Below are 27,646 nucleotides of genomic sequence, written 5' to 3' on the forward strand. Positions count from 1 at the left end.
TAGTTCTTCCATGGGTAGTATAAATTCCCCTTAATGTATTCTTATTCCTTCAGCCTCTTTCAGTTAAATGAGTAGGATGTTCAAGACACTGTGGCGAATACAAAATGAATCAAGCACAGTCTAGTGAGGATGAGACAGGTATATAATTAAGGGATGAGGCATAGGAGAAGCATCCAGAATATATAATGCGGGATGCCCTAGGGGAAGAAACATTCCAATTGAGATGCAGGGTAAAAGAAGGAATAAAGAAAGCTTCATGCAAGAGGGATCTGTAGACATTAAAAGATCAGTAGGTGGTGGTGTTGTAGACATGACAGGAAGGAATAGCATGGAGGTGGGAAGATAAGCCCAGTGCAGGAAATCAATTTTGGACAGACTCTAGGGCATACAGAGAGAGTAAGTACGGTAGGTAAAATTACGGCAATATAAACTGAAAGCAGTTACGGAGTGGAGTGTCTCCTATTCTATACTAAGTTATCTTTAACTTGGTTGACCAAAAAGAGCTTTGAAAACTTTTTTGGCAGAGGAATGATAGGATCAGAATATTTAAGTTGGTAGCATGTCCAATGGGATTGTGGTAAATTTGCAACAGTGAACTAGGAAGGCAGAAGAAAAAGATGTTTCCTTAGTTGAGAGTTTAAGAAGGCCTGAATCAGTGAGATTTCAGTGTGAACTGCTTCAGTTGATACTATCCATCTACACATTTGAGGAACTACTGTTTTCTCCTGTTTGCAAAAGGCTTTGCAGATTTCCAGAGGACGTAAAATATTTATTTTTGGTTCAAAAAGTTGTGACTTACTGCAGTCTGTAAAGTAGTTTTAGATAAAATGATTTTGTTTAATGAAACGGTTGCAGGTGGGAAAATGGAGTTCAGAATGAAATAATCGTAAATCTTGTCATCCAGCCGCTTTAGATGAACAGAAACATGAACATCATTTTAGTACCTGCATTTTTAGGTCCTTTACAAACATGTATGTATGCACATATGTAGTATAATGTAAGTCAGTCAGCAGTCAGTGTTCATTTGAGCCCTACTGTGTGTAAAGCATTGAAGGAATGTCCTATAAAATGAAGAAATCAGAGTCTTTGTCCTGAAAAAGATTCATGTAGAACTAATACAACAGAAATTTATTCCCATAGCTCCCTTTTATTTTATAATTGCTGAAATTTTACTAGGTATCAACAGTGCATTAGATACTTGCTCCTATTAAAACAAATAATTGCATATAAACCCATATTACATTTCCCAGAATGAATTTTAAATGTGTTTATGACAGAAGCGTCAAGGAGATTTGATTGCAGAAATCATACATTGTATCCATTCTGGCAACAATTGCACAGGACTCAAATTAAGGATGACTTTATACGCCCATTATACAATGAGCACTTGTGATTTGACACATGTATTTGTTGGTTAAAAGGGATTTTTTTATATTAGAGGTTTTCATTGAACTGTACAATAATTAATATCTATTGAGACATTTCTCTAGCAAAATCGAAAAAACTCTGCCTTGTTCTGTTATTTGGTCCATAGTCAGAAACCCTAAGAGATATTTTTGTCATAGTGTATCTCTAGTGTATTGAATCTAATGAGAAATCAAAGCTGTAGCACAGGACTTATTTTTAGAGTGATACCTTAATGCTATAAAATTTATATTGTGTAGCTTTAAATTGCAAACACTGATATATTTCAAATGGATTCTTTAAGCATGTTCCTTTTCTTAAGTTGGTAGGGAAGGATATGGCCTTTTCCATTTTGCACTCTAAAGCTTTAACACCATTTTAGAACTGAGGGGTGAAAAGAAAAATTGGTAGGTCATTGACTGGGTTATCTAGAACTATTCAAGTTACATCACATTCTTTTTGCCACAAATCAGCCGACACCTTTTAACTATGAACTAGTAAAGAGTTTGGGAAAGAGCTTCATGATAAAACCCTAATGATTAAAGGTCTTAAAATATGTTTAATCTGTCCTTGCAAAGTTACTCTTTTTTTCTTTTAAGTTGCTTTCATTTCAAGTTGTTGGATTAGTTAAGAGCAGTTGTTCAGACAGGTCCCATATGTAACTGAGCAATCTGGAAACCAGAATTTCCGAGTTCTGAGTAAACACTGGCTCTCTATGGTACCTTAGGAGCAAGGTAACAATTTTGGTTTGTGTTGTTCGCACACCAAAAATTATATTTAAAATTGCTTGCACTCTGAAAGCCAGACCAGGTCTCTACTTACCAGTAGTGCTAAAGCTTCAGCCTTGAAAGAACAAAAGCATTTCTGATTATACTCATGTATTGTTTTTTTTTTTTGGTTTTTTTTTTTGCGGTATGTGGGCCTCTCCCTGTTGTGGCCTCTCCCGTTGCGGAGCACAGGCTCTGGACGCGCAGGCTCAGCGGCCATGGCTCACGGGCCCAGCCACTCCGTGGCACGTGGGATCTTCCCAGACCGGGGCCTGAACCTGTGTCCCCTGCATCGTCAGGCGGACTCTCAACCACTGCGCCACCAGGGAAGCCCTCATGTATTGTTTTAACAAGAAGTTTAGAAATGTTCTGTTAACCCCAGAGAGATATAATTTAGAACACTTTTATTTGGGAGGAATTGAAATAAGAATTGCACCAGTGCTCCTTTTTTCTTTATTGAATCCTTACAGAGAATGCTAACTTTTCAATAAAAACTGATCATGTTTGGGGACTTTTACTATTTATCTAGCTATCTATATGATTTATAGAAATTATAGCATCTCCTTTCAATATGTTTAAGAATCAGATTGTATTTTATTTTTTCACATAAAAAAATGATGCTACTTTCAGGTGGTGGTAAATAATCACTATGGTGCTCCTAACTCCTAAGTAAATTATATGATATTTCACTTGTTCAAATAAACTGAAATTATATATTCTCTTCAAAATTATAGATTGTCTAAGAACTGCTGTTGTTTTAAGGTCCTCCAGAAGTTAAATTCTAAACTAACCCTTTGATTTCCTTTCAGGTCTTTTCCAATGGTCACCTGGGAAGTGAAGAATATGATGTTCCTCCCCGGCTTTCTCCTCCCCCTCCAGCTGCCACCGTTCTCCCCAGCATCAGGTGAGTTTTACTGAATTTGGAGATCAACTGTCCATGCATAAAGTTGTTATAAACAGTGGTTTTGAGGTTCTTAGTACAGAAAGTACAGGGGTGAATATGCATCAATAAAAATGAACCAGCTGGATTTTTAAACTAAAGTACCAGAAATTGAGATCCTTTCTGATTCTTTGCTGATAACTACAACATTTTTGAGACTTACCTACACTCTGAGATTACACATAAAGCAACAGAGAAAAAGCTAAGTCTTCCCTGCATCCAAAAAGAGGCTCAAGTAGCACAATGAGCTCTCCTTTCCAATTCATGTCTCTTCCTTAGAGGTATCACATTTATCCCACTACCCAGTTTGACATGATAAAATAATCTTTGGTTCCTCCAGTTTTCTCATTTTTCAAATCCATTCTGCCACTAAGTCCTGTTGATTGTTCTTTTAAAGTTTTTCATATTCAGCTAATCTTCCCATTGCCCTAGTTCTGGCTTATAATGGGACAACTGAAAGAGCCTTCTACCTGATCATATGATATAATCTCAGAATGGAATATCAATGGATTTTAAAGCTAGAAAAATGAGTTAAACTAGGTGTCTCATTTGAAAAAATGAAGACACAAGAAGCATATCAGACAGTTAAGGGATAGTATCTATCCAAATCAAACCTGGATAAAACCAAGTCTCCTGATGGCCATTTTCCTACTCTATATTAAATCAGGCTGCCTGTCTTTCCTCCAGTATATTTTATTCAGGTAGCTGATTTAATTTAAATTCTGCTTTTCCCAGATCACTTTCCTACTCAAAGCCCAACATTATTCTTTCTTTCCTTCTAAATTAATTCTATGCTCTCCTGCTATCAGTAAGATCCACAGAATTTTACCCAATTAAAATATCGTTCAGGAATTCTAATGCTTGCCCTCTAATCTTGTCTTGATTTTTTTCCCTGGTTTTATGAGTCTTTCATGCTGTTCCCTCCTGTGCACTAAGTTTTCAGAATCTTTATTCTGAAGATCCATGTCTCAGACTCTATTTCTGTATGAAAACTTCTGTGACTTCAGTCATAATGATGGTAATAAGACTGATTCTCATTCCTCCTTCTACAGTTTATTTTCTACACATTTAATTATGTACTTTACTCTACTGTTTTCTAATACTAAAGCACCTCTCCACATTAAAAAGATGATAAGGTTTTAAGGGCAAAAACCTTTTCTCGTAATCTCTGCTTCTCCCTTAACACCTTACTGTTTGCTGTTTAATGAGTATACTGATAGTACTTGGTTGCTTGGTGGATTGACTTTATCATCTGCTAAGATCCTCATTTCTAACTGAAAGTCTTAGAGCATCTTCGCTCCTTCCTCTGCTGGTCACTGGGTGCAAAAGAACGATAAGCTAGATACCAGCTCCCAAGAAATTTACCATCTACTTTAAAATAAAGTTAACGTACATGAAATCACAAGATTGCACTAGACTGTATGCATCTAACTTGTTAGTTTTTATATAAGCTTGGAGAATAGACTATTATAGACTTTGTAAGTCAAGGATGTCTTATAGAGAGGATGGAAATTTCCTGAGTCATGGAGGATGGGCACAATTGGGAAGGAGTGTGCATGAGAAAAAGCATGAGTGTGAAATTTGACATCATTTAGGGGGGCAGTGGGAAACTAAGCATTGGACCATTCTTTAGTGGCCACTTTTCTCGGAGCTGGCAGATATGTAGCAGACATAGAAGTTAGAAGCAAATATATATATTCTGTGTAGTAGGTTGTACATCAGTAATAACATATGATATTGTAGCACCAAATGAACTCTGGATATTTGTATATGTAATTAAAACATCTAAGCTCAATTACCTCTAATTCAGAGAACATCAAAAAATGAAGTACATGAAATCTTGCTAATTAGAGATTAAAATGTTACATTCTGTTTATTAAATTCATATTGGCAAGTGGGATAAAAGGCAGAGGTTACCATTTGCTTCATCTGTATTTAGTATTAAGTGCTTGTTTTTCTATAAATAAAGAACAACAAATTCATAGTAAAATGCCTTTTATTGATATTTTTCTAACACTTCAGTTTGTATGTGTACCTGGATATACTTTCACCCCATTTACTCTTGATTTTTTTCCCTCAAACAATGCAGTTGCTTTACTTAACCAGAGAAATACTTTAGCAATGCGTCCTTAACAGCAAATTAGTTTTCTATTTTGCATGCTTCAAATTAACCATAGTTAAAATTACAAGTGCTGGCTTTTAATGGCATGTTTCTCTCTCCATTTTGTTTTTTATTCTGACATATAGGTAGCAGTTGTTCATTGTAGAAAATATGGAAAATCTATAAAAGAAAAAAATTAAACAAATACATAAATATAAGCATTTACATATCCCAAATATCAATGCCCAGAGGGGTTTTTTTGTTTTGTTTTTCTTGAATTTTTGAATTTTATTTTATTTTTTTATACAGCAGTTTCTTCTTAGTCATCCATTTTACACACATCAGTGTATACATGTCAATCCCAATTGCCCAATTCAGCACACCACCATCCCCACCCTCCCGCGGCTTTCCCCCCTTGGTGTCCATATGTTTGTTCTCTACATCTGTGTCTCTATTTCCGCCCTTTCAAACCGGTTCATCTATACCATTTTATTCTAGGTTCCACATATATGAGTTAATATACGATATTTGTTTTTCTCTTTCTGACTTACTTCACTATGTATGACAGTCTCTAGATCCATCCACGTCTCTAAAAATGACCCAATTTCGTTCCTTTTTATGGCTGAGTAATATCCCATTGTATATATGTACAACATCATCTTTATCCATCCGTCTGTCGACAGGCATTTAGGTTGCTTCCATGACCTGGCTATTGTAAATAGTGCCGCAATGAACATTGGGGTGCATGTGTCTTTTTGAATTATGGTTTTCTCTGGGTATATGCCCAGTAGTGGGATTGCTGGGTCATATGGTAATTCTATTTTTAGTTTTTTAAGGAACCTCCATACTGTTCTCCGTAGTGTCTGTATCAATTTACATTCCCACCAACAGTGCAAGAGGGTTCCCTTTTCTCCACACCCTCTCCAGCATTTGTTGTTTGTAGATTTTCTGATGATGTCCATTCTAACTGGTGTAAGGTGATAACTCACTGTAGTTTTGATTTGCATTTCTCTAATAATTAGTGAGGTTGAGCAGCTTTTCATGTGCTTCTTGGCCATCTGTATGTCTTCTTTGGAGAAATGTCTGTTTAGATCTTCTGCCCATTTTTGGATTGGGTTGTTTGTTTTTTTAATATTGAGCCACATGAGCTGTTTATATATTTTGGAGATTAATCCTTTGTCCATTGATTTGTTTGCAAATATTTTCTCCCATTCTGAGGGTTGTCTTTTCGTCTTGTTTATGGTTTCCTTTGCTGTGGAAAAGCTTTTAAGTTTCATTAGGTCCCATTTGTTTATTTTTGTTTTTATTTCCATTACTCTAGGAGGTGGATCAAAAAAGATATTGCTGTGATTTATGTCAAAGAGTGTTCTTCCTATGTTTTCCTCCAAGAGTTTGATAGTGTCTGGTCTTACATTTAGGTCTCTAATCCATTTTGAGTTTATTTTTGTGGATGGTGTTAGGGAGTGTTCTGATTCCATTCTTTTACATGTAGCTGTCCAGTTTTCCCCCAGAGTTTTAACATTCTGACTTTTTTTTCTTTTTAGACTTTTGTTTTTACATGATTTAGATTACATTGTAGAGATAATTTCATGCTCTCCTTTGTCACTTAATATTTGAATAAGCATTTTTCTTAATCATTTATGCTGTACTATATTTATCATGGAACCAGCATGGAATTCTGAAGTGACCATTAAAATAAAATCAGACTTGGTCCCAGACATGACTCCAATATTAATATTTGTCTGTCTTTGAACAAGGTAACTTCTCTGGGCCTCACTTTCTCCATCTGATAAATGAAGGGATCTGTTTATCTTAAATGATCTCTAAAATCCTTTTGAGCTTCAACCTTTTAGGTTCCACGCAACCTTTTTTTAAGGGGTACTCATCTGTAGTATTAATTACATATGAATACTTGGCAACTTGAATGCTCATTTGTAATTGGTTGGTTGCATCCCATTTTTGAAGCCAATATAACTTGGATTACTGCTCTGGGTTTTTTGTTTGTTTTGTTTTTTTGCTTTGTCTACTTCAGCTTCATTAGACTGTATAACCAGAGTACAATGAGAATAGACCTTCAGCTCTGGAGGGGCATAGAATACAGGTCTTAGCAAAATCTCACTCAGGGACATAGGGATGTTGGAGGTTCAAGTGTATCGTTTCCGTGTCAGCGTCTTAGTACATGTTTCAAAAATAGGCCAAAGCAAAATAACAGATTGCTACCCAACATAGACTTTGATAGTTCTCACAAATGTTGAGAGCCCCAGTGTTGAATTCAGTAATGTCAAAGCTAATATTTACTTTTAAAGCTATACTGTGTTGTTATTAATATTTACTGAAGTGTAATTGTTAAATTATTTGATGTTACTCTGATTCCCATTAAATTGATGGAAGAGGCTACTCTGTGATAGTGTTTTCTTTCTTGTAAAACAGTATGACTGCAGTTATATGACTTTTATTGTGTAATTTATCTGGAGACCTAGAAGAATATAGAATTTATTTTAAAAATATATTCTGTCATAAAAGTAAGCTGAAACTGTACTAGTGCATATAGGTTTACTTATTTTTTTTCCTAAATGGTTTCTACTTAAGATGATTGACACTTAGCTATAAATATAAATTCTTAAAAGCTTGAAATATGGGTAATCATAATTTTTTTAGGGGAAGAATGAAAAAAATCTATGTGGATTATTTTTATTGTAGTGTCAATTTTTACTAAATTATATTTATCTTGAAATAATTTGATTTTTCAAAATTAAATGAAACCTGAAACAGTTAAAAGTATTTATTTTACTTAACACAAGATGTTGGCCAATAAGCAAAGGAATTATTGTAATAATGGAATAATTACTTCAGGTAAGATAATGTTCTGGAATGCTGAGGAAAGTCATTTTTTAGAAGAATATTTTCTTGTTCCTTGTCTTTTAGAAATGGACCTTTGGTACTTTTGACATATTAATCTTAAACTTTCAAATACATGTGAATCAGTATTAATATTTTTGTAAAAAGGATGTTTTGTTGTTGGAGGTGGTGGTGTTGATCGTTGTTATAGATTTTTTCTAAACAGATAAGGTGCTAATAGTTTAAGCTCAGTGAATAGAGTATCCAGGTTTTGCCTAACTATCCTGTTTTCATTCAGTTGCGTACTGACTGGAGAGTCAGAGTGAACAAGATAAAATCCCATCCTCATTGGAATTTGTGCTCTAGTTAAGGAGAACAGCAAGTAAACAAATAACCATAGTATATTGTCAGGTAGTGGTAAGTGCTAGAAGGAAAAATAAAGCAGGGAAAGGGATAAACAGTGATAGGGAGGTTTATACTTTAGATGAGGTCATTAGGAAAGGTAATATTGAACAGAAACCTGAAAGAAGGGAGCAAGCCATGAGACTGCCTAGATGAAGAGCATAAAAGCTAGCCAGTGAGGCAAGTGAATCCCTTTGGCATATCTGGAGAACAGCAAGAGGGACAGTAGGGCTGGGGTTGAATAAGGTATATAGGAGCTAAATCATATATTGCCTTTAAGGCCATGATAAGAACTTTGGTTTGGTTAGTTTTAGGAGCCATCGAAGGTTTTGATCAACATGACGACATGATGCTGGTTTGTGTTTTTAAAGAGGGTCACTGGCTGCTATGTGAATTGTCTTTAGGACAGCTGAAGTGAGACCGATGGAGAGTGTAGTCGTCTGATGTGGTGAACCAGTAAGAGATGGTCAGGGCTTTGGGGTGATGGCGATCGAGTTACACAGTCCACTTTGGGTTGTATTTGATCCAACAGTACCAGTTAATAAATCAGATGTCTGTGAGGTACAATAAATCAGGCATGATTGATTCTTATATAGGTTTTTGCTTAAAGAAACTGGGTGAATGGGTTGGTGTCATTTACCAGAGGGAGGGAAGTTGGAGAAGGGCAGGTGTGGGAAGGGGGCAGGGGTGGTAAAATTAGGACTTAAGGATCTGTTGAGTTTCGGTGCCAATTACACACACATCCAAATAGTGATTTTGAGGGGATAGTCGGACATAACCATCTAAGCTTTCACCTTTATATTATATTCAAGTAAATACTTCAGTAGGTACTATCTAAAGCTGATAAAATCATTTCTACATGACCAGTGCCCAAATTTAATTAGATTTGTTATACTCTTAGACATATAAATGTAATCCTAGAAGTTTTTTTCTAATATAGGAACTTATGTATGAAAATATCACCTTAAAAAACTGTATCATTTACCCCTGAAATGTTGGTATTGTAGAAAACGTATTGAGAACATTTCTGTGTGGTAAAAATTATAATAAACTTATCTATTATTATCATAATCTAAAACAAACTAGAAATGTGGATTTGTGAATGCAGCCTCAACTACTGCCACCTTCCAGTGAGTGATCTAAGAGGTCCACACCGCCAAACAGCATCAGCATCTGTGCCCGCGTGTATGTGAGAGTCGTTGTTTTGAAATAAATAGTGGCCAAAATGGTCTGTAGATAGAAAAGTGCAAAAGACAAAACTAGACCAATTTGACTGAAATGGTGGTCAAATTCATGGGAGAAGGGAAGTTTTGTTTTGTTTTGCTTTGTTTTTGACTGGGGAGTGAAAAACAGAAAGAAGAGATAAAAGCACTATGCCACAGGAGCTATTAAAGCAAACATCACATTGTAATTTTTTAAAACTTAAGAGAAAGAGGCTTGATGGAAAATTTTCATCTTATGTACTGTGCATACTGGGCTTCATTTTTTATGCTTAATGGCAAAAGAGCAGGGAAACATGTTCTGTTATTGTTCACCTGAGGATTTGTATAGACAATACACACTTCAGTTTTACATTAATCCTGTTTATGTTCAACGATAAGAAATTAATTTCATTGATTTAAAGAAAATATGGTAGAGAACTTTAAATGGAAGATCAAGCTGTAATTAAGAGTTCTTTTCTTAACCCTAGTGAATGAACAGTGATGCTCTTTTGTTAGTTTTTGAACCAGCTTTCATTCAAATATCTGAAAATATTTTCAAGATTTGTCAAGATGTTGCACTAGTTTTGTTAGTTTTACCTTGGGTAGATAGAAAGGTGAACTAATATTGAAGACGGCAGTCCTCTGTAAGTTACAATTGACATGATGTGTATGGGATAGTGTGGGATGGGTCCATCTTTTCAATTTATTCATTATGATCACTATGGCATTCTTGTCTCGTGTATCATGTAGAAATGTTTGTGCATTTGGTTTTGACCTATTGATGTGACTCAGTATTTGAAACTCAGACTTTATTTTTTCTGCATATTCTTATTGATTTATAAATTTGGTTCACATCTCCCATGAAGCAGCTTGACCATCCTAACATAGGTTTTCTAATGTTTTGTGGTAAATCCCTAGAACCTGCTTGTTGACACACTGATGACAAGAATTGAGGGCTGCAAGCATATCAATTTAAACTATTCTCAACAGAAAGAGAAATAGTGTGTGGAAAGGGTACAAAATAAATACTATGGGTATTATTTTTCTCCTTTTTATTTTAGTATTATAATTTCTAAATTCAGATAGAACTGTAATCCCTCTCTCATCATTTGTGGGAAAATGGCATTTGGCGGATGGCTATAATCTGGGTGCAGGAATGCAACTAATTCCACTAATCTTTCATTTTCTCTGACTAAAATCTAAGATGAATACTGATATTAACACTAATCCCAGTAGTCTGACAAATCTGTTACTTGTAATTTACCATACAACTGATTTATGATCACAAATAATTAGGTAGCCTTACACAGAATTGTGAGCCATTGGATTCTATTTAAATATGCAATCTGAATTATATTCCTTATACTGTCTCTTTTTTGTCCCATAGAGGCATAATTTGCCATATATTCTCCACTTCTCCATGAACATATTGATCTGTTCATAGAAAATGCGTAGGGTTAGAATGAGATTCTATTTTCACATTAAGTGAGAGCATCTTGACATATTCCACCATATTCAAGCATTCCTTGTTTCTGTCCACATTTTTCTGTAGGCTCAAATAGAATCAGATAAGTGATTTGAAGGCCACTAGGGATATTAAGCATATTTGTTTGTGAAAGATGCTAATCTGCAGTATCTTAAATGAGTTAAAATGAATTTTTAACCTTAAAATGAAAATTTTCCAGTTGTTAAAGTATAATTTTCATACACTAAAATTCACCCTGCTTTATTAATGTACAGTTTTGTGAGTTTTGGCAAACGCACAGTCATGTATTCACTACCACTGTCAAGATACAGAACAGTTCCTTCACTCCAAAAACACCCCCCTAGGCGTGTGTCAACTTCTCCCGTTACCCTAAACCGTTGGAAATTATCAATCTGATTTGTGTCTATATAATTTTGCTTTTTCCCAAAGGTCATATAAATAGAATCATATAGTATAGAGCCTTTTAAGTTTGGGTTCTTTCTATTAGCACAATGAATTTGCGATTCATCCAGGTTGTCAAGAGTATCAGTAGTTTGTTCCTTTTTTATTGCTCTGAGTATGTATTCCATTGTAAAACACACTGTGGTTTGTTTATCCATCCCTCTACTAAGGGACATTTGGGTTGTGTCGAGTTATTGGCGATTATAAGTACTGCCACATTTAATATCACCGTGAAGTCTTTAATGTTCAACATGTATTGGAAAATTAGATTCTCAAAAAAAAATGAGTTTCCTCAACATCTATCTTTTTGATTTCTAAAGCAGTCCCCTAAAAGTATTAGAAATGAATATTGCCCTTGAATAAGTTAACTTAAAAATGAACTTCAGGGCTTCCCTGGTGGCGCAGTGGTTGAGAGTCCGCCTGCCGATGCAGGGGACATGGGTTCATGCCCCGGTCTGGGAGGATCCCACGTGCTGCGGAGCGGCTGGGCCCGTGAGCCATGGCCGCTGGGCCTGCGTGTCCAGAGCCTGTGCTCCGCAACGGGAGAGGCCACAACAGTGAGAGGCCCGCGTATAGCAAAAAAAAAAAAAAAAAAAGAACTTCAAACTTATTTCTCCAGCTTAAAAACAAGTCAGTGAAAACTATACTTAAAGTATAAACTATACTTAAACTATAAGTGAAAACTTAAAATTAAAGCTTATATTCAGCCTAATAATAAAGCACACTGATTCTTCTGGATGTCATGAAAGAATCCTCAAAATTAGTATGTATATTTATAAAACCCACTCTTGAGGTGCTGGGGAAATGGCTTACAGGTGGCACATGGGCAATCCTCATTTCAAATACAGCTATATTTTGTGTTACCACATCTCTGGGCTATGATTTCTCGAAGTTGGGTGTTTTGCCTGTTAGGATAGTTAGTACAAGAAATATGGACTAATGTATATGGCAGGCTCTGAAGATTCGGTTTTAATAAAAGATATTTTTCAAAGCCTTGCTTTCAGAGATTATTAAATAAGATTTTACATGTAGAAGGCAAGCAAAATAATATATTTTAAATATTTTTCTATATTATGAAAGTATCCTAAAAATGATTTTCTTTCCCGTAACAGTTTGGTCATGTATTTCTCTAATAGCCTCTTGTTCTTTTTGTCTAAAAGCTGTGAGTTCTTCATGGTACACACACCATGCCAGGCCTTGGTTGACTCAGGGTCTGCCCTTTAGCATTTTGCAATTAGACAGAAGAAAGACATAGATGAATATATAGAAAACACAATGTCAATGTGTGAACACTTACCAAATACATATAAAAGATTAAAGTTCAAAGAAAATTACTGTTTTGTGGGATGTCACAGGAGGTTCATCTGTAGACAGTAAAGATGGATATTTCTACTTTGCTTTATTTCTGGAAAAGTTGAACTAATCAAGGTATCAGGAATTGCTCAAATGAAGGAAAGAAAAGTACTTGGTAAGGGTGATGTTTGAGGTATGTTATGTAGGAAAAGCCAGTGGGATATGCAGAAGGTCACCCCTCTGATGATATGCCTCTCACACCAGGAATGTAGAAGGCTGTAGAGGATTGTATCTGTGAGCCTTCAGCTTCAAAATGCAAAAATCACTAATTAAGAAGAGCATTAGAAAATATATTCTTGGTTTGTTTCAAGTGTGCACATGCAGACAGTGGATGTATTCCTCATTAAAGTTTAAATAACACACGTTGAATTTAACAAGAGGCGAAGGCTGTGGGGAGGGTGGCTGTGTATCTTTAAGACTATGTGTCCTTGTGCATTACCAGTGTATTAATTCAGGAATGACAGCCGCAGTGCAGAACACTCTGTGAATGTCTGATGATAATATAAAGGGAATGAAGTACTGGTGTAAATGGTGGGATGGTTTACTTGGCAGTTTTAACATGGAACCAGCCAAATAAAACTGATCTATTTTATTCCTCTGGTATCCTAAAAATTTCCCATGAGCTAAATCAATGACTGAACATTTTCCTATGTCCCGTGAGATATTTTCTCCATTACCAAAAGTAAACATACATGATTGCTAATGAAAATTCTTTATTTTTACCACTTATCTAGTTGCAAGTAAAACTGAACCTACTTTTTGAATGAGTTTGTGAAGGAAAAAAAAATCCCGCATGTAATTAACAAATAATGTAATTATTTACATAAATTGAGATTTCTCCTTTGGTATTTTATATACAAATTCTTCATCTGTTTGTACCTTCCTCATTTATTTTTTCTTAATTAAGACTTTTTTTTTAGAGCCATTTTAGATTCATAGCAATATTGAGGAGAAGGTACGGATATTTCCCATATACCCCCAGCTCCCACACATGCCTAGCTTTCCTCATTTTCACCATCCTCCACCATAGTGGTACATTTGTTAAAAACGATGAACCTACATTTATACATAACCACCCAAAGTTCATAGTTCACATTCCCTTTTTTACATGATAGAAATTGCTTTTATTTTTCCCTTCAGAATTGAATAAGATCAATTTTGTATAAAAATTTATATAATATTGAATAAAGTACACTGGAATGATATTCTTATAAATTGGCTTATTTTTAACTAGAATATTATACTAATATAAAAAGTTTGCATTAAAAATATAATAAGGGCTTCCCTGGTGGCGCAGTGGTTGAGAGTCTGCCTGCCGATGCAGGGGACATGGGTTCGTGCCCTGGTCTGGGAAGATCCCACATGCCGCGGAGCGGCTGGGCCCGTGAGCCATGCCCGCTGAGCCTGCACGTCCGGAGCCTGTGCTCCGCAATGGGAAAGGCCACAGTGGTGAGAGGCCCGCGCACCGCAAAAAAAAATAAAAAAAAAAAATAAATAAAATAAAATAAAAATAAAAATATAATAAGATAAAATATGACTCTTTAGAACTTTATTAAAATGGTGATAAGATATCTAGGCATTTTTTTTTCAGATTTAGATATGCAACAAATACCACTCGGAGACTTTCTGCACTTCTAGTATAATTCACTAAAATCCATGTAAGCTAATTATCTGCGACTAGTAAGTTTTAGCAGTAAGCCCCTATAATTCCATAAAATATTAGATAAGCTTTGCTTTTCATTTTCTTCAGGATACTCCATCTGTTGATTTGCAGCAAAGCTAAAGAGTAGGGAGAAATTACCCTGATTAAATTCTTTATCATTGAAGATAAAATATAGAATCAGCCAGAACAAATGTGATTTCAAAAATCATCCATTCTTGTGTCATAGTGCAGTGCTTCTTTAAAAACTCTTAAATCTTTGGAACTAAGCTGCAACAGGCAGATAGAACATTCCTGACATTGATGTGGTTGTTAAATATTTGGTCAGTAAGTCTTTTTTTTTTATACAGTATATGCTTAAATTGCAAAGGCAAAAAAATTCCTTGTACATGACAATATAGTAGGACATAGAAAGGATGTGTATTTTTCTCATTTCTTTTGCTAACGGAACCCACTCTGGTCCTTGAGTTAGCTAAATTTATATCCATGTTTATAAGAATTTATGAAAAGGTAATGTTTGAAATCCCTGCTCTAATTCCCATCAAATCACCCATTTTGCAGTCCGTGTACTCACTGGCCTTCATTTGGGATGTACATCTTCCAAGGTTACACCATGGTAGGTGTAACCCTTAAGTTATTAATAAGGTTATTAGCTTGTGCTCTGGGTGGTGACAGTGGACTTCCTGTCACTGTATCATTGTGCTTTCATTTCACCATAAACTGTCATTTGAATTCCAGGGTCGCTCAAACAAACAAGAATTCAAAAATCGGTATTGAAAAAGTCTTCAAAGACAGATAAAAACACACTTTTGAAAAATCTTAGGAGAGATTTTTTCTTTCATCTCTGAACTCCCTAGAGACTCAGATATATAGTTGAAATTTGAAAACCTTTAGGTTTTTCAAAATGTCTTCTTGCAGTGGGCACAGAGAAAAGCCCTTAAAGTTGTTTTCATTCGAACTAGTTAGGAGAAATAAAAATGAAAAAGTTTTTTCAGTCTTGATGGTTCATATACCAAAGGCCTCTTGCTCCCTCTACAGAAGGTGCTTCAAAATTGCAGTCACAAAGGTTAAAAAAATAATTTAACGAAACAGATTTGTCTTGAGGTTCATGATTTAAAAAAAGGTTTGGATCCATATGTACCTCCAGTGTCCTGAAAACAGGTAGGTTGTCCTAAAGTTGGTCAGGGTAGGTTTGTGTGTTTCTACTTTGGTGTTTCTCACTGGCATCAGCTTAGGATAAACTCCATTAGCAACAACTGTTAAAAAAAAAAAATAAGTTGTTAATTGGCCTTGTCTGTTTAGTCAATGGATGAGTAAAATGCTTGGGAATTTCTTTTGATATTAGGTAATTGTTTTACATATTTGCATTCTTTTTTACTTAGCTAGGGAATTTAAGCCATAAAAATAATGGCCTCTACCTTAAAGACTTATAAAGTTCTCTTATTATCTACTTCTGATTGTTCCAGTCATTTTTAGATCTTTGTTAATTTTTGTCCCAACAACAACTATCTGAATCGTAACTTCACAGGAGAAAGAATTGTTTCACTTAATTAAACTGGATTTTTTCAACTATAAGTAATATTCACAAGAGACAGTTGAACTTTCTATAAATACTTAATATATAAAATAACCTTGCATATATATCATCTTAATTTACCAATTTAAGTTAAATAGGAACAAAATGTTAATATTTTAATAGCTTTGGTGTAAATAATTTTATGCACTCACTTACAACTCCAGGACCTTTTTATTTTATTTGACAAGTTACTAGTTTCTCTTATTGTGCCATTTCCAAATTATAAGTATGAAAACTCTTATTTCATCAAGAGTTTTAAAAATCCTTTTCATTTGTATTTAGTATAAGAACAGCCCTTCTGATGTTACCCTGTAATTGAAAAATGAACACAAGTGACAAAAGTAGTTTCTTTGATTTGAATATGTCACATCAGACCTGCCTGTCCTGAATTATTATGCTAAAACTAGACTGGATTTTTTTTCCCTCTGGTAGGTGTACTGGTCCATTAGCAAATTCCCTTTCAGAGAAAACAAGAGACCCAGCAGAGGAAGATGACGATGAATACAAGATTCCTTCATCCCATCCTGTTTCCCTGAATTCACAACCATCTCATTGTCATAATGTAAAACCTCCTCCTAGGTAAGAATATGGGCCATTTATCATCACCTCACGTCTGCAGTAAGCATTATCATTTATGGCATTTGTTTTTAAACAACTGAATCACATCTGTTTAATAAAAACCCTTGATTTCTTGCTCAAAGCCTCCTCTACCTATAATACTATTTTTCTCCATGACCTTTCAGAGAAAATGAAAAGATGTAGATTTCTATTAACTAGGAAGTCCTTTGACTAAATTAGTTGACTAGTAAGTCTAATGGAATAATTTGTTGCCTCTCCCCAAAAAACAAATTGTACTGTAGTAAAACTTTGCTGTAGGTTACACATAGTGGTGGTTAACTCATAAATTTTCAATAAGCTATTTTCAATGCATTTTATCAGTTCTAAGCACATATCTCATGAAGAAAAATTAGTGCTTAGAAAATAAGGTGTTATACCAACCTTCCTTAGAATTGTTCTTTATGAAGTAAGGACTAGTATAATCTATATTGATTTTCTTTCTTGATGTGCTACCTACTTATATTCAGATCTCGAAGAATTGAAAAAAATTATTTCCCTTAGCTATTTTTATCAGGTACTATTTTACTATTCCTTGGATCAAACAAGAATGTGAGGAATTGTGTTCTGTTTTCTTCTCGTCATTTGTTTATTCTCACTGTTAAGGAGACATCCTTGGTCTTTGAAGTGGCAGCCCCATGGAGGTATAGGAGTTATTAAAAATGGGTGGTGTGTATTGAAATATTAGTTTGTCTTTAAGTAGAAGGACAATTCTGTGTTTATATAATTGAATTAGTAAATCATAATCTAATATTATTTTTCTGATTTTTAAATCTAATTGACATATATGAAGTACTCAGTAAGTCAAATCTCAGTTTCAAACTGATTTTCTGAGCTCCAGTTTTCTTTGTCTAATTACATCCCTGGAGCTCTGCTTGGCACATACAGAAGAGGGCTCAGCTACTGCTGGTGGCCCAGCTTTCTTGCCTTTCAGTATCTCTTTACTGACTGAGGAATAGGAGAGCTGTTTAACACTTCAGTCATCTATGTCATCTTTACTTAGTGTGCCATTTCCTTTTGAGGTCAAGTCAATCAACAGAAAGCATTTTATGAGTGGAGTATTCCTTTCTTTTCAGATGAAAAGTCTAAAAAATGTTTTAATGCCTTTCTTCAAGTATTGTATTGCAGTACTTGGAAAAGAGAAGCAAAACTCCATTTAAACCAGAGATCTGCCTTAGTGAGTTACAAGGTTAGAATTATCAACACTATGCAGAATTATTAACCATGGTTATTAACACTTTGCTGTCCAGGGCTTCATATTTCAAGGCAAGAACGAAACCTTTCTTTGCTGATTGCTGGTCTTTAGGACATTTGTTGGTAACATTGAGAAGACAGAGAAATAACTGAGAGATAATTTGTTATCTTAGAAGAACCAAATGTCTACTATTCTTATTAGAGAAAAAAGTTATTCCTTTACATCAAGTATAAATTTTTACAATTTTCAGTTCCCTTGGCTCTTACAAATGTGTAGTAATTTTTAAAAACTGAAATAAGATGAGCTTTTTTGGTCTCCTTGGGATCTCATTATTTTTCATCACTGGATAAGTGAGTGGTATAATTTTAATTCTTAAAATTTTAATTGTCACATCATACTGGATGAGATTTTTGGTGGCAGGCCTCCCAAATCCTGAAAATAAATTTGATTTATGACCACCATTACCATCTTTCTACAGTTACAAAGAAGTAATAAATGTTGATAATCCCTAATCTTAATTGGAGTGAATTTTCTGTCTAATTTGTTCTTGAAAGTCAATGGATGAAGTATCTTCTTAGGTCCTCTACAAAGCACTCTTTAAACTTTGACACATCCTTTCCTTCTATGTTTTTCCTCTCTTTGGAACATCAGGAGAACTAAATTGTCAGTATACGGAAAAAGTTAGACCATATTATTCATAGATTCATAAACCATATTATTCATAGATGAATAATTCCATTTCAGTAAAAATCCATCATTACAATGAAAATTCAATACATGATAACTATTTTTAAATGAACCATCTCTGGCCCCTTAAAGAGATGTGGCCACCAGAGAGAATGGAAATGAATTTCAGATGAAGCACTTTGCAATAACTATTCAAATGTCCAATATCTCCTCCATTATGTATGTACTTTTACTTTGCCCCAAGAATTCAGAGTAAATCAGGGGAAAGTAAAATATAAACTCTGCCTTCTATAGCTCTTTGTGAGCACAGTAACTTGGTGAGCAGATAGTCAGTTGCTACACAGCTATATTCTGAAGACAAAATACGCTCCGTGCCTTCTCTTCCTGCTGCTACCTTCCTATGCCCCGGATTTGTGCATTGCGTTCATAGTATGATTCGAAAGCATTAATACCAATAATAAAAACACTTATTTTAGGGCTTCCCTGGTGGCGCAGTGGTTGAGAGTCCGCCTGCCGATGCAGGGGACATGGGTTCGTGCCCCGGTCCGGGAAGATCCCACATGCCGCGGAGCGGCTGGGCCCGTGAGCCATGGCCGCTGAGCCTGCGCGTCCGGAGCCTGTGCTCTGCAACGGGAGAGGCCACACAGTGAGAGGCCCTTGTACCGCTAAAAAAAACAACACTTTTTTTAGTATTATCCTTTTACAGACACCCAGATTAAAATATTTGTTGTGTACCCAAGGCCTTTGCTAAAGTCATTTTTCTACAGTTGTCAGAAGTGCCAGTTTTGTTCATGGCAGTGGTGAAATTATACTCCAGACTCTAGGTCTTTGAATATGCCTATCTGAATTTTAATGGACTTTCTGAATATTTAATAATTCTCCTTCCTTGACAGCCTCTAGTTTATAATAAGGAAAGCTTAACTTACAGAAATAAAAATATACTGTTAAGTACCGTTAACCAGTAATGATGTCATTGGGACTTTTACGTATTTTTTGCCTGCATATTACATTTTCTTCTTCAAAACCTTGATAGGGTAATATTGAAATCTTCCAAAATATGTTAATTCCACAGGTGTGTTTAGGGTATCAGCAATTTTGTGGCCCTTATAATTCTTAGTTTCACTTAAAAAAAGAAAAAAACCTTTGTCTTCCATGGAATATTTACTTCTGCTTTGTAAAAGTATTCAAGTATCTAGATAATATTACTTTACTTTCTCCAGAAAAGGAAATTAATTATATTTGTATCCTAAGTTTATTACGTGAGCAGCGTTGCTAGTTCCCATCATCTCCCCACCCCCAAATGACTTTTAAATGGAAAGTAATTATCCTTATGATTTTTGTCCTTTGATTTCTGCTTTAGGTCTTGTGATAATGGTCACTGTATATTGAATGGAACACACGGTACGTCTTCAGAGATGAAGAAATCAAACATCCCTGAGTTAGGCATATATTTAAAGGGTATGTATAAGACATATTCTCTTTGTAGTCTATGCCTTAATGGTCAGAATTTAAAGGCAAAATTCCATGCCATTGTTGTACTGAAAATACATTAAGATTTTGTGTTATCCTCTAGGAGATGTTTTTGACTCAGCCTCTGATCCAGTGCCATTACCACCTGCCAGGCCTCCAACTCGGGACAATCCAAAGCATGGTTCTTCACTCAACAGGACGCCCTCTGATTATGATCTTCTCATCCCTCCATTAGGTTGAAACCTTTAAAACAATTTCAAGCAAGCCTCCCTGCCACCTCTTTCAATTAATACCTGAATTATCAGAATTCTTAGTTCAGTGCAATGTAGACTCACTAGGTTATGAATTTGTCTGAATTAGAATGGAATCTCCAGGTGACAGTGGCTCTCGGTTCATGTGACCATTATTCCATTTAGATGACTGAAGCAGTGGTGTAAATAGCTGGCATCAGTTAGGGTTTTATCAAGTTGTCTCTTCGTGTACTAAATGCAGTCTACAAAATCTTATGAGGGCATTGTTCATTCCCCCAGGTGCATGTGTTCTAGTAGATTTGGAGTATTCATCTGAGATTTTCTTTAAGTATAATTCTTAATGAATGCGTACTTACTTTTTCTTTCAATATAAAATGACCCACTTCCACTTAGCTAATTACATTATGGGAAATTATATACTTTATTGTAGAGAGCTGAAAATAAATTCTGTCTTATAATCACTGCGACTAGAACACATCCAAAGAATCTCAATTTCTTTGTTTCAAATTTTACCATGAAGTACACTTAATGTGTGTGTGTGTACATGTGTGAAGGTACACACAGGTGTGTATTTATGTTAAAATTGGCCAGTGCAGGTGTCTGTTTATTTCATTAATTCTAGGTAGGAAGCTTCTCACCCTATTTTTAGAGGAGGACAATTAAGAAATCTTCACAAGGCTTCACAATAATGAGTCACCATAGTATAAAATAATGTATAATGAAGGTTCATTTATAAGCTTATCTGAATCATTAGGCTACTAGAAATGAACCTCTCCATTTGTTTTCTCAAAAACGCCATCAACTGGTGTTTCCAGTTATACAGTTGAATGTCTTGCTCCTGTTTTTTCTGCAGCTCAGTGCTTTACTCTCACCTACGTGGATTACAAGCACCTCCCAACTTCCTTCTTTACCTGTAGTCTTTTTCTCTTCCACTTCTTCCTGTATGCTGTTTTTGACCTATTACCCAAGTCTTTATGACTAGATCAGCACTGTCCAATAGAACTTTATGTGGTGACATAAAAGATCTATATGTGTGACTGTAGAACTGAATTTTAGTTAATTTAAATTTAAACTGAATAGCTATATGTGGATAGTTACTACCATATTGGACAATGCAGATAAATGTTCCAACCTTTTTAACTAATCCTTCCTTTGGCTCTTCATGTACATCTCATATTTTATTTATGCTATTCACTCTGCCTAGTAGACACCATCCCTGTATTTGATGAACAAATGTTTTTGAGGCCCTGATATCCCAGGCCTTCCTGTTCTTGGTTACACCTTGCTGAGTGCCACTTTCTGCATTCCTCTTCCCTCTTACAATGCATCTGTCTCTCCCTCTGGGACCTATTCACCTGTGAGTCTTTTGTGAACTTTTCTTAGATCTCACTGTGGAATCCAAGCTCCTCGGGGTCGAGGACTTATGATTTTGATCTTCACATTACCCATGTGCCTAGCAGGATGCCTGACATTTAGGGGCTGATAAAGGATTTGAATAAATGAGATAATGTAGGAAATAGCTGAAGGTTGGAATGATAACAAAGCTCGCTCTTTCTCTCTCCTATACCTTCATATATTTTACATTAGAAAAATATGATCATTAGAGAAAAAATTTTGAATACTTTTTGCAAGGCAAGCTGGATGAGTGGTGAAACTGTTTATATTTAAATATACCTTTATATTTAAGTCAATGTATTTAAATCCATGAGAATTTTTATTACTAGAAGGTGTAGGTATTTATACCCTGTTTCATTCACAAAGTATTTGTGATTGCTTACAAAAATACATACACTGCAATTTTATTTTTTAAAGAATCAAGATGAGGGAAAATATGAATAGGATAGTAAGACGTGGCAGGGGAAACACAAGTAGACATAAAAGCATACTGCAGTATTCTACAGTTACTAAAGTTGGGAACTATACAAATATAAGTAACTAGCTTTGGGACCACCACAAGAGGTAGTTCTATTGATATATTTAACTGTTTCTCCCTAGAGATACCTGATAAGTAGAAAAAGATCATATTCCTCTACTGCAGGTGCATTTTCTGTATATTTTGACAAATATATGGAGCATTAGTTTAAATGAATTAAAATGCCATGGAGCAAACTTTTAAAAGATAAACTATTCTGTGACATTAAATTTTTGTGCATAGTGTGATTTTCTAATTAGAGGCTGTGAACTCTTATTGTTACACAAAAATTCTGTTTTGATGATGTGATCTGTAATATATTTAGTTCAAATCTCCAGTGTCTTAATATTATAAAGGTTACAAGTGAATAATAAGCTGTTTCATAACCTGAAATACTGCTTTTTAATAGAAAGGGCTGAGAGATCGAAAAAGTCTGTATGCACACATGTGTGTTTGTGTGTGTTTCTTTCCAAACACCTCCTACAAAATAATCAGCTCCCATTAACAAAGTCAGTGAACTGCTGGGTAAACCCTACAGGTGAAGTTGTTTATAAACAGCAAAATCATTATTTTTGCCTGATACTGTGTTTTGATTAATGAAATTCTGCTGTTGATACTGACCTTTCTTTCAATGCAGGTGAAGATGCTTTTGATGCCCTCCCCCCGTCCCTCCCACCTCCCCCACCTCCCGCAAGGCATAGTCTCATCGAACATTCAAAACCTCCTGGCTCCAGTAGCCGACCATCCTCAGGACAGGACCTTTTCCTCCTTCCTTCAGGTAGGAGGGAAAAACCAAGCAAACCTTTTCACTGAAAGCAAAAATATTTCTAAGATGATACTGTCAAATAAGCATTAATGATTCATTGGTTTCTAGCTCCCAAGCTGAAAAATCCCTGGGTGGGGAAAACAGCAGTTGGATAGGTTTGTCTGTCAATTGTTTGGTTTAATGCCAAAAGGATTACAAAAATGGCAAAAGCAGCAAGGAATCATAGAATTCAGAAATGGCACTGAAGAGATTATCAGGTCCAAATAACACCTGTATGTTACAAAAGGTGAGAACCAGAAGTGCTCTGTGTTTGGGCTAAAAGTGATGGGGACAAAATTTAGACTTTCTCCTAATTCTGAGTGCAATATTTTTTTTCAAACAATGTGTTTAAAAATCTTTACTAAATATGCTTTAGGGTCATAATTTTATTCAAAAACATAATATCTTGGTAAATTATATTGTAACATTAATAGATATGTTTTTCTGAAATATCTGCATTTTATTGTTTTGTTACTGTTTTTATTTTTAATGCCTCAATGTATCTACTAAAATTATTGGTCTTCAAGGAAAAATTAATACATAGTTTTTAAAAAAAAACTCAAGTGAGGAGTAGAAATAAAAAGACTTAATAAACCATCCACTCCACTAGTCAGACTTATCAGGAAAAAAAATTCAGTTATGTTGAATCTGCTCATATTAATTGTTCCCGTCAGTCCTATTGGTGATACTGTGAACTGTACTCTGAAATGTCTGCCTCCTCGAATTGGTTTGGTTAAACATAGGGTAAAGATTTTCTTTTTTTAACAACTGCTTTACATTTGTGTATAAGATAAATCATGAAAGCCTTCTAAGAGTGCTCACTTTGTCCTTTGGCCACCTACATGCTTCTTTGAAAACTTGGGAATCTTAACCATTATCATTCACCTTTAACATTTTTCTCATTTTTTTTTTCCATTTGGTTTGATAATTTAGAAGTTTGAGGCAGTTTGTAGATATGACCCACAAAATTATAGACATATAACTTGGAATATATAGCTTCAGTTTCTAAAAGTAGTTTATTTTCAAGGAATAATTTTTCATCAGTAAATATTGAATTGTCCTCTGTGTCACCCACTCTGAGATGCCTCCCTGCCCTCATGGATCAGATTAATTCACTGAATGCTACCAATCAAAGAGCAAGGTTCATAACCCTTCTAATCCAAGCAGAAAGCATGGATAACTATTAGGCTCTTATTCATATAGCTACATATACACGCTAACATTTTGCTATCTTTTTCACTTATACTTATTCAAATCTTTGTTTTATACATGGAATTTAACATTTAAAAATGAATAGGGCCTCCCTGGTGGCGCAGTGGTTGAGAGTCCGCCTGCCGATGCAGGGGACACGGGTTCGTGCCCCGGTCTGGGAGGATCCCATGTGCCGCGGAGCGGCTGGGCCCGTGAGCCATGGCCGCTGGGCCTGTGCATCCGGAGCCTGTGCTCCGCAACGGGGGAGGCCACAACAGTGAGAGGCCCGCATACCGCAAAAAAAAAAAAAATAAAAAAATAAAAATGAATATATACAGCAGAAACTAACACAACATTGTAAAGCAACTATACTCCAATAAAATTTTTTTTAAAAATGAATATCTCTAAATCTTAGTAAACTTAACCTTTCCCAAGGCAAACTTCTGGATAATTTCTAGCCAGATTCCTATAAGGTACCTATCACCTTTTATATATGTAATTTAAGCCCCATTAAATGAAAGTTAAATGTAGTGCCTTCTTTTAAAATTAAGTCAAGCTTTCCAGGCTTGACTTAATTCTTACACTTTTTTACACAAACACACACTTTAACCTGTTTTTAGCAAAAGAATTAATTGTAAAATATTTCAGTTCTTTATCATAATTTCATTGTTCATATTGCTTTTGTAAACATCTTCAAAACTTTTTTTCTCAAGATTACTAAAAAAATCACTTCAAAATAAAAAGGCCCCCTTTTATTAGAATGAAAGTTGTATAAACTGTTTTATTTCATATATAGCTTTGCTTGGCTGCCAGGTAGGCTCAGTAGCAGTTATCCTTAACCTGTGGTGTGAGGCTAACATGGGACCAGAGTAGGGTCATTTGAACCTGTTGACTCTCTCTTGAACTCCTTTTATTCATGGAAGTATTCTAATTCCATTCAAGTAATGTTGATATCCCTCGATAGTAAATACTTCTGAGAAAAAGATGGCAACATTTTCCCCCCTTTCCAGTCTCATATAATTAACTGGACAAATTTCTAGTCTGTTGTCAGATCCTTTATGAGATCCAATGAGTCAACTGTTTTTATTCAATTTTAAGCCACATTTATAGACCACATCTTTTTCATAAGAAATATTTTAATTCTTCTTAACATAATGATATCATAGAACATGAAAGTTTCTTTCAGCTTTAAATAAGCACTTGACTGTATCATTTTGCAAAGTATTCAACACATTACGCTGTCTAAAGAAGTGTAATAGAAAATTCACAAAAGCAGTTCTTCATGCTGAACTGAACTTCATGAAAGAATACTCTATAAATGCTAAACAAAAGTTTAATAGCTGTAGAACCATACAAGGTAAACAACGGTGATTGCTAAATTTAAATGGACAATATGAGCACTTTACTGCTATTATTTTCACTATAGTTTAATCTGTAAAATTTTAGTCCAGTGTAATGATAAGCCTTTTCTGGCATTATGAAGATTTGGTTTCCTTGAGGAAATCATTATCCCTAATTAAAGACAAAGGTTGGATATCCCCATGATGTTGTATTAAATACCTACTCAAACCTACCTCTTTATTCCAGCATTCAGGGCCCTGCACACCTGAGTAGGGTCCACTTTTCCAGCCTTATAGCCCAGTGGCTGCTCTATAGTAGTGGTTTTCAAACTACAGGGTCCTGTGTTTCTGCAAAGGAGCCTTAGGACTCCTGTATGATCAAGTGGGGGAAGCAAAGCAGGGGCTCTGATGCTGCTTTTATCTGTTTTCTATTTTAGGCCTTCATGCAAGATTTCTTTTGGCAAAATAGTAATGCCCACTGCTGTACATGAGCCATCTACTCTGGACAGGCCAGTCATATCTTAACAAAACCTGAGGAGTCCTCAAAAAAAGCTTTACACTTCACTGTCTCCAAACCCAGGGCTACTGCTAGCATATATGTGCTTTTGTCCGAATTACAAAAAGGCATTTCTTTTGTGTTGGTGGGTTGAAATAGGCACCCCTCCTTCTGCTTTGTGCCAGGGCCAGTGTTCCAGGAACAAAGCCAAGGCTGTATTTAAGTCTGCTCAGTCCCATTACTGCATGTCTTTGTGCAGTGCACAAAATACACAACGTATTTGGCAGCCCTTAGTGAACATTTACCTCACTGTATTTCTAACCTGGAATCTCTTTTGAAGTCCTTATCCAATCTTAAAGTCACAATTCAACTCTAAAAGCTAGCCAAATTGACTTTATTAGAGATGAAGGAAGGTTTTTCACAGGATCCAGAAATGCAATTGCCTAAGTAAAATACAAAGAAAACTTGGATCATTAGCAACAGTTATTGGAAAGGGTTTTTAGGGGTTTGGTTGACTGTGACCTTTATGAAGCACACTCATGACGTAGTTACCAGGGACTCTCATGCCCTCTGAGGGTTGCACTCACAGAGTTCAAATCAGAGATCGAGTGAGGCAGGGTCCTCCCCCAGGCTCAGCCAGTGTGGAGACTACTGTGTGCAGGTGCTGAAGGATTGATGGGTAGAGCCGTGGTTCTCAAATTGTGGTCTTGAGACCAGCAGCATTAACACTACCTAGAAATTTGTTTAAAATGCCAATTCTTTAGACCTACCCAAGACTTACTAAATCAGAAACTCTGGGAGTAGGACCCAGCAATCTGTGTTTTCATAAGCCTTTGGGGGTGATTCTGATGCATGCTCAAGTTGGAGAAACCCAGTGTTAGGCTATATCTGGAGGACTGCAGCCAGGATGGGAAAGGGAAGTAAAATCACACCATGTAAACTACGGTAGATTAAAGGAACTGAGGATGTTTAACCGACAGAAGAGAAGATCTCGAGTATGTATTAGAGTTGCTTTCAACCACAGTATTTGTAAAAGAATGATTAGATTTCTTCCATGTCTCCTGAGACAAGGACTGACCAGTGAGAAGAATTAGGAGTGGAAATTTCATTCCTGTTAAGAAGCTTCCTGGATTATTAATACTTCTTATATCTCAGAGGGGTAGTGAGTTCTCTAACACTTGAGGACTTGATCAGTGGCCAGATCACTACTTTGGGGGTTTTATGAATGTGAGTTAAAGAGTGAGGTGCTTTGTTGCACCTAAATAGGTCTTCAAATCCTCTTCTATCAATTAGATCTAGCATTGATATTCTTTTAAAATTTTCAGAATAACTGATAAATCTTTCAGATGGCTTTTGGACAGCCCCAGAGGAAAGATGCCATTGTTTTAACTGTTCAGTTTTACTTGCCTCTTTTCCTATGCTTGAGTAAAAAAATGGAAGTGTTTCAGATAGTGGGGGGAAAAAAAGAATTAAGAAAAAAATTCCATAATGCCTCCTCCCAGAGATAACCACTT

General features: G+C 35.6%; 1 protein-coding gene across 5 annotated transcripts in view; it reads left to right on the forward strand.

The window, feature by feature from the left end:
- CBLB (Cbl proto-oncogene B) overlaps window positions 1-27,646 on the forward strand; it is a 209,397-nt gene that overhangs the window by 162,537 nt on the left and 19,214 nt on the right. For all 5 annotated transcript variants that reach the window (XM_082626006.1, XM_082626002.1, XM_082626005.1 and 2 more), the window contains 5 exons: window positions 2,981-3,075; window positions 16,603-16,749; window positions 20,028-20,125; window positions 20,241-20,372; window positions 22,938-23,078. In XM_082626006.1, coding sequence (XP_082482132.1) covers window positions 2,981-3,075; window positions 16,603-16,749; window positions 20,028-20,125; window positions 20,241-20,372; window positions 22,938-23,078 — 613 coding nt within the window. The remainder of the gene's footprint in view (window positions 1-2,980; window positions 3,076-16,602; window positions 16,750-20,027; window positions 20,126-20,240; window positions 20,373-22,937; window positions 23,079-27,646) is intronic.

The sequence above is a fragment of the Mesoplodon mirus genome (assembly GCF_964341445.2).
Source record: "Mesoplodon mirus genome assembly, chromosome: 6".
In the NCBI taxonomy this organism is placed as follows: domain Eukaryota; kingdom Metazoa; phylum Chordata; class Mammalia; order Artiodactyla; family Ziphiidae; genus Mesoplodon; species Mesoplodon mirus.